Below are 11,550 nucleotides of genomic sequence, written 5' to 3'. Positions count from 1 at the left end.
GGCTCTGGTACAGTGTTCGGCATCTTTGGGATAAAAGCTCCACGATGACTGTTAACGTGGGAGAAAAGTATTTTTTTCCAGTTTCTGCAAAAACTTGGACCTCAAATCTACCTGAAAAGGAATAAATGTAATAATAGTGCAAGAATTGTTTGATCTGAGTCATTTAACATGAACTGATTCCACATCTGAAACCATTTTCCCAAATAATTCACATAAAGTTATTGAAATCAGTCCAGCTTGACGAATTTCTGTGATATATGAATGAAAACTGCTTTTCTGCCTCCAGTCTTACACTAAACATGAAGTCGATGCAACGTTATTAATGAACAAATCAGAAAGAATGTTTGTAACTTTAATAATTTAACTAAATCACTAAATCACTTTTGTTTGTTTGTTTTTTAATCTTGCAGCTCATTTTGTTCTGAGTTGTGGGAACTGGTCTCTTCAGTGCATCACCACAGATTTATGTACGTTAAGGTTGAAAAATGGTTTAAAAAAAATGTAAACAGTTATTTGAAATTTTATTTCCCCTGTTTTGTTAAATTAGAAAATATATAGAAAATAGAAAATATGTTATTTAAAAGGTAAATTACGTATCTTAAGGGTTATTGGTTTTTTAATCAATAATTAAATATTTACAGTTATTTAAAGATTTTCTCGTTTTTTGTTAAATTGCCAATAAAAGTAGGAAAAAATACATAAAAATAGATTATTTTACAGATATTTGATGTTATTTGGAAGAAAAATTCTGTATATGTTAAGGATTGAAAATGTTAAATAATTTAACTGTTATTTTACAGACTTTCTCTTTGTTGTAAGATAAGTCGTAAAATCACAGAAAAAAGTGGAAATTCAAATAGAAATAATGGACAACAATCTGTGTTCTTATAAATAGTTATTTGTGCTTTTTAAAAAAAAAAGTGACAATAAAACGGCTTTACTGAAGATGTTTTACAGGTTTTTAACAATAAAGTTTTATTCTGTTCTATTCTTTAATGTAGTTGTTCCAGATTTTCATGTTTTTCGTGCAGTTTTCTGTCTGGGTGCTGATCCAGACCTGCTGGTCCCCTTTGGGGGCTGCTGCTGCTTCGGCCTCCTCCTCCTCTTTGTGCTTTTCTTCTTCGGTGCGTCCAGCAGAGGAAAGCCGTCCTGACAGGCGTCTCCTCACGCCGCTAAACGGAGGATTAACCCTGTTGTTCACTCCGCCGGCGCTCTGAGCCTGATTCTGGCTGATCAGAGGACAGTTCAGGGTCTCAGAGAGTCTCGAGCTGAGAGCTGGATGCCGGAACGTCGTTATTTATTGTGGGAACAGAAACGCTGCTGCAGCGTTAACGTGAACCGTCTAAACCAGACACGAGTCCATCAGGATGTGTTCAGTCGGTCAGACAGACTCGGAGGTGATCCCTGAGCTGCTGGTTCAGGTTCATGCAGGTGTTGGAGCCGTCTGGGCTCATCCTCAGCGTTCAGAGGAGCCGCTCAGTGTTTTAGCTTTTCATTATAGATCATTCATTATAGAGCTGCAGCATGAAGACGGCTTCAGTGTTTGGATTAGTTCCCGTAAAACTCAGTTCTACCGCCGTGTGACAAATAATCAGACTTGTGTAGGAAGCCAGTGGTGGTCCGTCAGGGCCAGCAAGACCTTCTCTGCTGGCCTAAACTCATCACAAAAACTGACTTGCGTTACAAAATGTTCCCATGAATCTTTCACTTTATCCCCAACAGTCTGTTGTTTTCATGTCATATTAGAGCGTCTTTGTTTTTATTTTATCCAATCATATGTCAGCCGTCACGTGTTGCCAGGGTCACAGAAGTCTGCCCTGTGGCCTTCAGGCGCCTGTAGCTTCAAATGAAGCGGTTGCTTTAACCAATCAGATTGAGAGTTGGTGGTCCCAGGGCCAGCTCGCGGGCCTACGATGACGTCAGCACGTACACGTCCTCTGATTGGCTGGTCAGAGAGCTTAGCCAAAGCTAGCGGCACAAGCTAGCTAACGACTTTATCGTAAAAATAGTACGTTTTGTTTTTTGTTTGTTTGTTTGTTTTTTTTAAGTTAAGCGAGCGGACATTGTCAGCCTTAAATTAAACCTTAAATGCCAGAAACAGGACTGGACCGAGCCGGCTTTCAGCGTCAGCCTCCAGGAGACAGAACAGGACCGATTGTCGGATTAGCTGCTCAGCAGAGCGACCGAACTGTTTACGATGATAGAAGGTGTTCAGTAGTCACAGGTTCGGTGAGCAGAACATAAATGTTTGTCGTCTTATTGGGCTGATACTGCTAAATGTGCAGGTTCTCACTAGAACCTTTGACAGCGTAGCGGGGGGTTTTAGCGACACTCCCGCGTTAGCTAGGACGTTAGCTGCTAACGGCTAGCAGCGTTAGCATCGTCTGGACGACAGCGTGTGTTTTCACGGAACCCCGGTGAGGAGCTGATGTGATGTTTGTGGTTCTGATGGGACGTGTTGGACTGTTTAACTGGTTTCTAGCTTTGTTAATGACATTCATTCCCGCTACGTGAGCTCCCTGTCTGCGGTGCACCGCCCTGTTCTGCTGCCTTTCTGCCTCATGCTGGTGGGTTCTGGAGCCATGGCGTCTAAATGACGGTGTTCAGAGGTGGTTCGGTTCAGGCGGGACCCGCTGAAGGTCCAGGAGGAGCATAGACGGCCCGCCACTGGGAGAAGGCTGTGTGTGTCTGGAGATGGGTCTCCGTTGTTGTGCTGTTTTGTGGTTCTAAGTGGGTTTTTGTGGTCATTTTGTGTCGTTTTGGTGTCTTTTTTTTTTTGTCATATTGTGGCCATTTTGTCATTTTTTGGGCTTATTTTGTGTCTGTTTTGTCTCTGTTTTCTGTCATTTTGTGTCTGTTTTCTGTCATTTTGTGTCTTTTTTGTGTCATTTTGTGTCTGTTTTGTGTCATTTTGTGTCATGTTGTGTCCTTTTTGTGTCTTTATGTCTTTTTATGTCGTTGTGACATAAACTCAGGGTCAGCCTGTGGTCGGGCTTCAGTCTGATATTCGCTGCACGTCTGGAAACTTCCTTCAGTTTCTCATCTAGGCGTCAGATTTTGACTCTGGTCGGTCGTTGTTGTGCTTCAGGAGACGTTTTCTCTGCTCACACCGTCGTTATTGTTGTTATTATTATTATTATTATTATTACAATTGTTGTTGTTGTTGTTATTGCTGTTATCTCAGTATCAGACAGTTTTATTTACTCTCTTGAGGAAGGTCGCTGGTTCGGTTTGCTGCTCGCCGTTAACGTGAGCTGAAGCTGACTCGGGTAATAAAACCTGCGAGACGAGCCGACTCACATGAACTCAGCTCCTTCATTATTCACAGGTGGACTGTAGGGATCAGGTGGCTGGTTCTGATTCTGTCCACCCGCTGGTTATAAACTGGGAGCACTGGAAACACCTCCACGCTGCTTCACGTCCTTTCAGCTAATCAATAGCTATTACAGACTTGCTTTGTGTTTAAAAAATCACCAAAATGACCACATTCATCAGAAGAAAAACCTGTAAAAACAGAACAAATCGCTGGACTGTGAAGCTTCAGACGTCCCTTCAGTGAGCCTCGTGTGACATGTTGTTAAATCAGGAAAAGTAACCGGATCTCAGTGAAAACATCTGACCTGTTGATTCCAGGTTTTTGTGTTCTGCAGCATAATGAAGGAAAGTTCAGTTTTTTTCTTCTCTGAGCTGCTTCCTCAGAGCTGCAGGACTTTATGTTACAGCAGAAAATGAACATCACAGGTGATGCAGGTTCTGATTCTTGCAGGTGTTTTGTTCTGCAGCAGCTGTTCACTCGGGTCCAGGTGATTCTGACAAACAGAAAGCTGCAGACGTGAGTTTAATGAGCAGTTTAAGTCTCTAACGAGTCACCGGAGACTCGGCTGTCATTACTGGATAATGAAGTGGAGCGGCGTCCTGGTTCTGGTCGTCTTTATTTAGCTGCTCTGCTCCTCTGCTTTGTCCCTGACCCACTTCCTCTGGTGTCGGGTTCACATCCACGCTCCGGTAACGCACGGCTCCACACGGGGTGGCTGCTGCCTTGTTAGCGATGAGAAAAGAGTTTAATGTCCACGTTCAGTGGCTCTGACTCGCAGGGTGATGGTCTGGTGTCGTCCAGCAGGGGGCAGCATTTCTCTGAGCAGCAGATCAGATCCAGTTTATTCTAACAGCAGCCGACCAACTGGATCAGAGCCTCTGAAACACAACCATGAAACTAAAGAAGCCGAAAAGATCTAAACAGAAAATAGGATAAAATGAGTTTAGTAACTAATTAGGTTTAAAATATCAGCTGATCAGCTTTTAGTTTGCAGAATTTTAGCTCCAAACCTGCATTAAACCTTCATTTAAACATGCTTTAAAAACTGCAATAAAACATGCAATTAAACGTTCATTAAATGTGCAATTAAGCTGCATAAAACCTGCATTAAAACCTGCATTAAACCTTCATTTAAACCTGCGTCCAACCTGCTTTAAACCTGTAATTAAGCTGGAAACAGCTGCTGCTGAGACCGTGTTCCTCCTGCTGGTTCTGCTGGTTCTGTTGGTGGTTCTTTGTGAGCAGAAGGTTCTGAATCTGATTTAAATACAGTAAAAATCCTATAATTCAAATACAGACTTGTGGTTCTGATGTGATCGTTATTTATAGCCATCGTGTGGATTCATGCTGGTTTTACTGGTTTTATTAGATTTATTCTGTAATTTAACAAAACAGGAAACTTGTAAATGACTTCAGTGACTTCACAGGTAAAGGTGTTTTGGGATCGCTTCCTGAACCAGAGTCTGACTGTCCTGACCGCTACGTTTCTGTTTCTCCTGCAGAGTTTTGTGAATCTGGACCTTTAATGGCGGATCTTTGGCCTCACGGTTCTGAACTCGACGCGATGACCGACGAGAGAACCGCCGCAGCGTTTTCTGGCCTCTGCAGGATGGACCGGAGGTTCTGCCGGCTGTGAGCGTGTTCCGGTCCGATCAGAGCGATGAGTGTTTCCGACGGTTTCGGCATGAAGCTTCCTCTTCGCGCCGCCGCCTCCGACCTGAACGGGAACGCCTTCCCTGTGTCTTCCTCGTCCTCCTCGTCCTCGTCCTCGCCGGAGTCGCTGCGCGGCCTGAGCGGCGCCGACAGCCCACCGGACTACGACATGCTGGAGGTCACCCTGACGACCGTCATGGCCACCGCGGACGCTGTCGTCATTTCAAAATGGCTGCCGCAGGAGGACACGCCAGAGGACGACGTCTCGGCGGGAAAAACAGAGTCCAACGACAACTCGGTGTCGGTGTACCTGGACGCCGACGAGTTCCGGAGAGACGCCTGGAACGACAACCTGACGTTGTCCCTGACGACCAGCAGCGGTAGCCATGGGAACGACGACCCCTCGACCCCAGACTCTGACGCCACGGAGATCCCTGCCGACGACGACGATGACGAGGACGAGGACGAGGAGGCTCTGTTTCTGTCCGTCAGCTCCGATATCAACCTGACGCTGAACCCGGAGCTCGCCTGCCCTCCGGTTCTGCCCGATGACACCCAGACCGAGCCGCCGGCGTCCGAGGACCTGAGTGAAAGCACCCAGGTCACACTTCCTGTAGCTCGGTCCAAATCTGCCGCCACCAGAACCAAGCCGAGCGGCGTGAACTCGGGTCAGAGAGTCTCCAAACCGGACCTGAAGACAGCCAGAACCAACGTCGGGTCACGAAGCAACCAGTCACCACCGAAAACACCCAGTCAGGTACCGAAACCTCACATCTGTCGATAGTAGCACGATTCTGCTCATGAAACCTCCTCAGAACACCTGGTTCTGATTCTGCAGTACCTTTACCGACCAGAGTTCTACCTTCAGACTGTGAATGTTCCAGAGGTCCAGGTCCTTGAAGTCCACAGAGGAGGGTCCAGGTTGATCACTTTAATGGACTTTTTCCATCATTTCTGAGCCTCAGAACTTCATTTTCGTTTTTATCGTTTTGAGTCATTTTGGGTGTTTTAGGCAGATTTGTTTAGATTTTTTTTTAAAGCCTTCGAGGCAGTTTGGATACGATGAAGGAGTTCTGGTAACCGTTTGGATTAATTGTATTTTGAATAATTTTGGACCAACTGAGTCTGTTTAAACAATTTTTGAACAATTTTAAACAACACAAATCCACTTTTTAATAAATATATTTTAATAAAATGTCATGTGTCTATCTGTTGTACTGATGAAGTTCTGAGGCTCAGAAATGATGGAAAAAGTCCATTAGAGTGATAAATCTGGACCCTCCTCTGTGGACTTCAAGGACCTGGTTACTGTAGATACAGAACCAGCTGGTCCTTAAGAGGTCTGGCTGGTTTTTAAAAGCTCTTCTCTGACCGTGAGCTCCGTCTCCTCCTCAGCAGATCAGAGCTGCTCCGGTCAATACGAGGCGAGCAGCTTCCAGGAAGGAGGAGGCGGCTGATGGAGGCAAAAGGCCGACGGCGGGTCCGGTCCGAGTCGCCGTGGTGCTGAGACCCATCAGAGCCAAGAGCCACAAGCCCGAGGAGCAGAGGAGGCTGTCGGCCTCCAGCAGCTCTCTGGGCTCCGAGGCGTCTCCCGGCCGGGCGGTCCGACAGAACCGGGAGGATGGAGCTCCGCTGACGGACATGGAGAAGCCGAGGAGTCGCGTCAGGGTGAGTTGAGGCTCTCATGCTGCAGGACGCTCTCAGAGGAACCTGATTTAATGCTGAACGCAGCATCTGGAAATAAACCAACAGTTCAGCTTCACGGGCAGAGAACACATCAGTGTTAATAAACTCAATAAATGTGTGTGTTCCTGTGATGTTACTACATTTAACGAAACAATCATTATTATTAAACATTATTCACCGTTTTTTAAATCTACCATACAGATCATTTATTAAATATTCGTAAAATAATTATATTTTTGATTCAAACTTAGTAAAATATGAACAAATTACTTTTTATAAAATTATGTTTTTGTTCTTGTGGCTGTTTTTTTTGTTTGTTTTTAAGTGTCAGCAATTAATCTAGATTTTTTCCTGTGATTTTACTACATATGATCTTTCATTTAACAAAACAATAATTATTTAAAAAAACATTTACCATTAAAAAATAAATAAATAAACAAATTACTAGACAGATTATTTTTCTTTCACTGGCTGCAAATATTTGTAAATTAATATATTTTTTACTGACTCAAATATCATATATTAATGTAATCTTAAATCCCAATTTTTGCTCTGGACAGTTTCATTTTTATTTAGAATCAGGAAGTGAATCAACATCATTTTTTTCTGTGATTTTACTGAATATTATCTGTAATTTAACAAAACGATAATTATTATTAAAAAATATTTACCTTTTTTTAAATGTACCATCCAGACAATCCAGAAAAATTATATATTTTTCTGGTTCAAATATAGTAAAAATAATCTAAATTTAAAATCAAATGTTGTAAATGAACAAATTATCTGATGGGGACAGTTTTTTATTGATTTTTTTGCAGTTCTCTTGTAAATTTTAGTGATATTTTTTACTGTCTGTAATTTAACAGAACGTTACAGAATCTTCCCTGATTGATAATCTATAATGTGTCTTTCAAATGACTGTAAACTCATGATAATGTTTTGGTGATTTAAACTCGGAATCACGTCGGGGTGCGTCTCCTGCAGCCTCGCCTATAAAAACGTCACTCAGCGGATAAATGTCGACGTTGTTGGCGGGTCTGTTTCAGAGCAGGGAGTGACTCTGGTATGTGTTTTTAAAGGTTTCCGACCTGCCCTGACGGATTCTCTGAGCCGCCTCCAGGCTTTTATCAGCCAGACAGACGAGCTGCACTCACACGTCGCATTAGAGCGAATGGAAGCTGCTGCGCCTTTACTCTGAAAGGTCGTCGATAAACCAGCATCGCCTGTTTAACCCTCTGCAGCTAAGACAGGTTAAAATAATACAGCGTGTGTCAGAACTAGAAACTGGAAAAATAAAAATAAAAACCTGGAGCTACTCGCCCCGGACTTATCTGGATAATTAATCTAATGATCACATTTCTGTATTTTACATCATTTAAAAAAAAAAATCACCAAAAATGAACAATTTGTCGGATCTGAAAACTGTAAAAACAGAAATAATCCTAAAATGTTCATTTTTCCAACAACCCATGAACTGCTCGCTTATGACTGTCAGCTTCATTAAGAAAATTAACTAAAATGTGTGTCAAAATGACTGCGCTCCACAGGTTTCGCTTAAAAATGGAGAAAAATAAACCATTTACATTCAACAGATTCTGTAAAAAACAGAAAATTTTAAAGTCCTCAACTCAATAGAGAATCCATCAGCGACTCAGCTGCACCCAGCACTCATGGGACAGAAATCCAGAAAGTTTTCTGCAATTTTTGTGGATAAAATGTATAAAAACGTGACAAACATGAGATAAAATGGACCAGAAGGGAAATAATCAGAACACGCAGACATGAAGCAACAGTTAGGAGACGGAAATCGACCTCGAACCAGAAAAAGACGACACAAAACACGAGAAAAAAAAAGAGAAAAATAAGATGCAAAAAGAGAAAAACGAGAAACAAACAACTGGAAGCAGACCAAACTGTCTTGTAGAGGCTGTAGAAATGTAAATATTTAAGTCATCAGAACCTGCAGAGCCTCCAGTTTGTTCTGGTGTCGGTACCGTCTGTGGACAAACGCTGGACAGGCTGGTTCCAGGTGTTCTGCATGACGTCGATGGATAAATAGTGTTCTGTTATAGCGAGTAAAGGCTCCTGTAGTCAGCCGGTCACCTCCTAAGTCGCATTAGCATCTCACTGAATCAGATTTTTCATGTTACGATGTGACGCTGATCCGCTGCTCTGCTCTGATGAAGGTTCATCTGCCAGCTCGCATGTTAACACACGATTTGGACTTTATCCGTCTGCTGCAGCGATCAGAGGCTCAGCCGGGTGTCCAGAACACAGGAACCCAGACGGGACTCACACGGTGATGGACAAAGACTGAACGGACCAGAGAAACTCACCAGAAAAACGCACGAAACAGCCGCCAAAATAACGAGCGACACAGAAACTCTGAGAACGGAAATAACAAACACCAGCCAAATCCAGCAACAGCTTGGTTTGCTGTGTTTCTTTCCACTAGTTTGGCTTTTTCTGGAAAAAGTTCTGTTCTGTTAACGTGCATTTGTTCACCTTTAACATGAAAACCGTCTGTTTACAGTCATTAGTCTTCTTCACACTCTGAATAACTTCTGGTCCAAACTCCTGTAGCTCTGCTGAGGTCTGAGACGAAGGAACTTCTTCACAACAAACTGTGTTTTGCTGCTTTGTTCACACAAACGAGATGCAAAACGGGAAAAATAAGAAAAACTAAAAGAGACAAAGGAGATGTTAAAGGAGAAAAACAAGATGATAATGTGAAATACAAGATGGAAAAAGAGAAAAATTAGACGTTGAAAGACAAAAACTAGATTCAAAGTATGAAGAACAAGATGCTAAACACGACCAAACTGAGTTTTTTGGAGGCTGTAAATAGTTAAACATCTGTAGTGTCATGAGATGAAGAAAGTTCTTCAGAACAAACTTTATTTTGCTGCGTTTAGCTGTAGACGGCTGACCATCTATCAGGAGGAACTTCTCCAGAACTGGCTTTGTGCTGGTCGAGTCCATGTGTGCTGCTGTTTGCTCAGATCCTCTGGAGGAGTGTTCAGCACAAAGGCAGCTCCTCTTTCTGTTTCCACTCCTCCTCTCCCAGTCCTCCCTCCTCCTCTGCTTCCTCCTCCCTCCTCCCCCTCGGCTCTCCTCCCTCCTCCTCTCTTCCCTCCTCCCCCTCGGCTCTCCTCCCCCTCTGCCTCCCTCCCTCCACATTCTGACTCTGGAATGGCAAACGCTATGGTGTCGGTGCCGCTGGGCTGGGACGCCGTCACTAAACATCAGCTCTTTCTGCAGAAAGTCTCGTCCAAGCCGGGGCCCGGAGCCAGGCAGCAGCAGCAGCCGCCGGGCCGAGTGGCGCCGCCTCCGGGCTTGGGGACTGGACCTCCGGGACGGGGCAGCCCCGGGCCCAGACCGGCCCAGACCGAAGGCTCCTCGGCGGGGGAAGGCGGGCAGAGCGCCGGCAGCGGATCTCCGAGCAAACTGAGACCGAGCCCGAGCCAAGGTGAGTCCACGTAAACAGGGTCGGCCTGAAACCCGAACACAACAGCAGCACATGGAGGCGCTGACAGCGCCGGCTGGCTGTGGGTCTGTCTGGTGTCAGGAAACACTCAGAAGCTCCACATTCCACTCAAACACTCGGATTCCACTCGTGTGCTGCGGCGTCGCATTACCTCGGCTGCAGCGTTGCATAAGAGAAGCTTGTTTGTCTCCGTGCTCGTGTGTGTGTTTGTGTGTTTGCGTGTTTGCATGTTAGCGTGTTAGCGTGTGTGTAAACTAATTTCAGGGTGAACTTCCCTGTTTGTCTTCAGAGGAAGTCAGAGGACACATGGTTGGCATTTTTCTCTTTAACTCTCAGGACTTTAAACCTGCCGGCAGGGTTCAGACGCGTCTCCTCTGTTTAAGAGAAATCACTGAAATAACACCGATTATCAGAGCAGGAAGCTGAACAACAGAAACAAACTGTAGATGTTCCTCCTGCAGATGTTCTCTGACGGTGTCGTGTGCGACAAGAGATTCCATCAGAAAATTAACTAAACGTAAGCAGAAAATAGATCCTGTTAAAACTAGAACCACTGATTCAGAGACTGAGAGGAAAATCCAACATCTGGATCCATAAATACATGGATCAGAACCAGAGAACAGAGGAGCCCGTTGGTGGAGATACATTCAGCTGATGGAGGAACATCTTTCTACATCTGATGGTGGAACATCAGACGAGATGAAACGCAGCAGACAGAGAAACAAACCAAACATGCAGACATGAAGCAACAGTTAGGAGACAGAGAACGACTTTGAACAAGAAAAACACGACGCAAAACACAGAAAAAACGACAAAAAACAAGAAAAATTTGATGCAAAGAGAGTAAAATGAGTCGCAAAATGAGTAAAACAAGATGTAAAATATGAAGAAGCAAAAAAACTTAACACAAAAAGAGAAAAACGAGATGCAGAAAGAGCAAAACGAGACACAAAACAACTGAAATAAGACAGAAGTGTCCCATTAGAGGCTGTAAACGTTGAACTCATTATAACCTGCGGAGCCTCCAGGATCTGTTCTGGTGTCGGGAACACCTGAGGACGAACGCTGGACGGGCTGGTTCCAGTAAATAATAAAGACATTACTTTTTCTTTCTGTCATTCTAATTGACAGCAGACGTCTGAGTTCTCGCTCCTCCTTCAGGACTTTATGCTGCACAGAAACATGAACCTAAAAGGCGAAAACAAAAAAACTGCTGCTCAGATCTTTGTTTTCTTTCTGCCTCCCCGGTGGGAGTCGTGTGCTTCCTCCTTTTGTGTGTCTGTTGCCTACAGAGTGACGATGAGACGTGGAAACCGTCACATCCTCACATTATGGTTACTGAACAGAGCGAAGCCTGAGGTAGTCTGTCAGCTGTAACGTCCACCAGCTCTACCGTCCACCAGCTCTA

General features: G+C 44.2%; 1 protein-coding gene across 1 annotated transcript in view; it reads left to right on the top strand.

Annotated features, from left to right (window-relative positions):
* The window catches only part of LOC103370028 (microtubule-associated tumor suppressor 1 homolog), a 65,305-nt gene that overhangs the window by 15,113 nt on the left and 38,642 nt on the right, over positions 1-11,550 (top strand). The window contains exons 2-4 of the mRNA XM_008298927.1: positions 4,819-5,726; positions 6,368-6,637; positions 9,917-10,124. Coding sequence (XP_008297149.1) covers positions 4,977-5,726; positions 6,368-6,637; positions 9,917-10,124 — 1,228 coding nt within the window. The 5' untranslated portion in view covers positions 4,819-4,976. The remainder of the gene's footprint in view (positions 1-4,818; positions 5,727-6,367; positions 6,638-9,916; positions 10,125-11,550) is intronic.

This window comes from Stegastes partitus, unplaced genomic scaffold, assembly GCF_000690725.1.
Source record: "Stegastes partitus isolate 25-593 unplaced genomic scaffold, Stegastes_partitus-1.0.2 Scaffold1360, whole genome shotgun sequence".
Taxonomy (NCBI): domain Eukaryota; kingdom Metazoa; phylum Chordata; class Actinopteri; family Pomacentridae; genus Stegastes; species Stegastes partitus.
The sequence above is the reverse complement of the archived record's forward strand: the minus strand, read 5'-3'. Positions and strand labels throughout refer to the sequence as shown.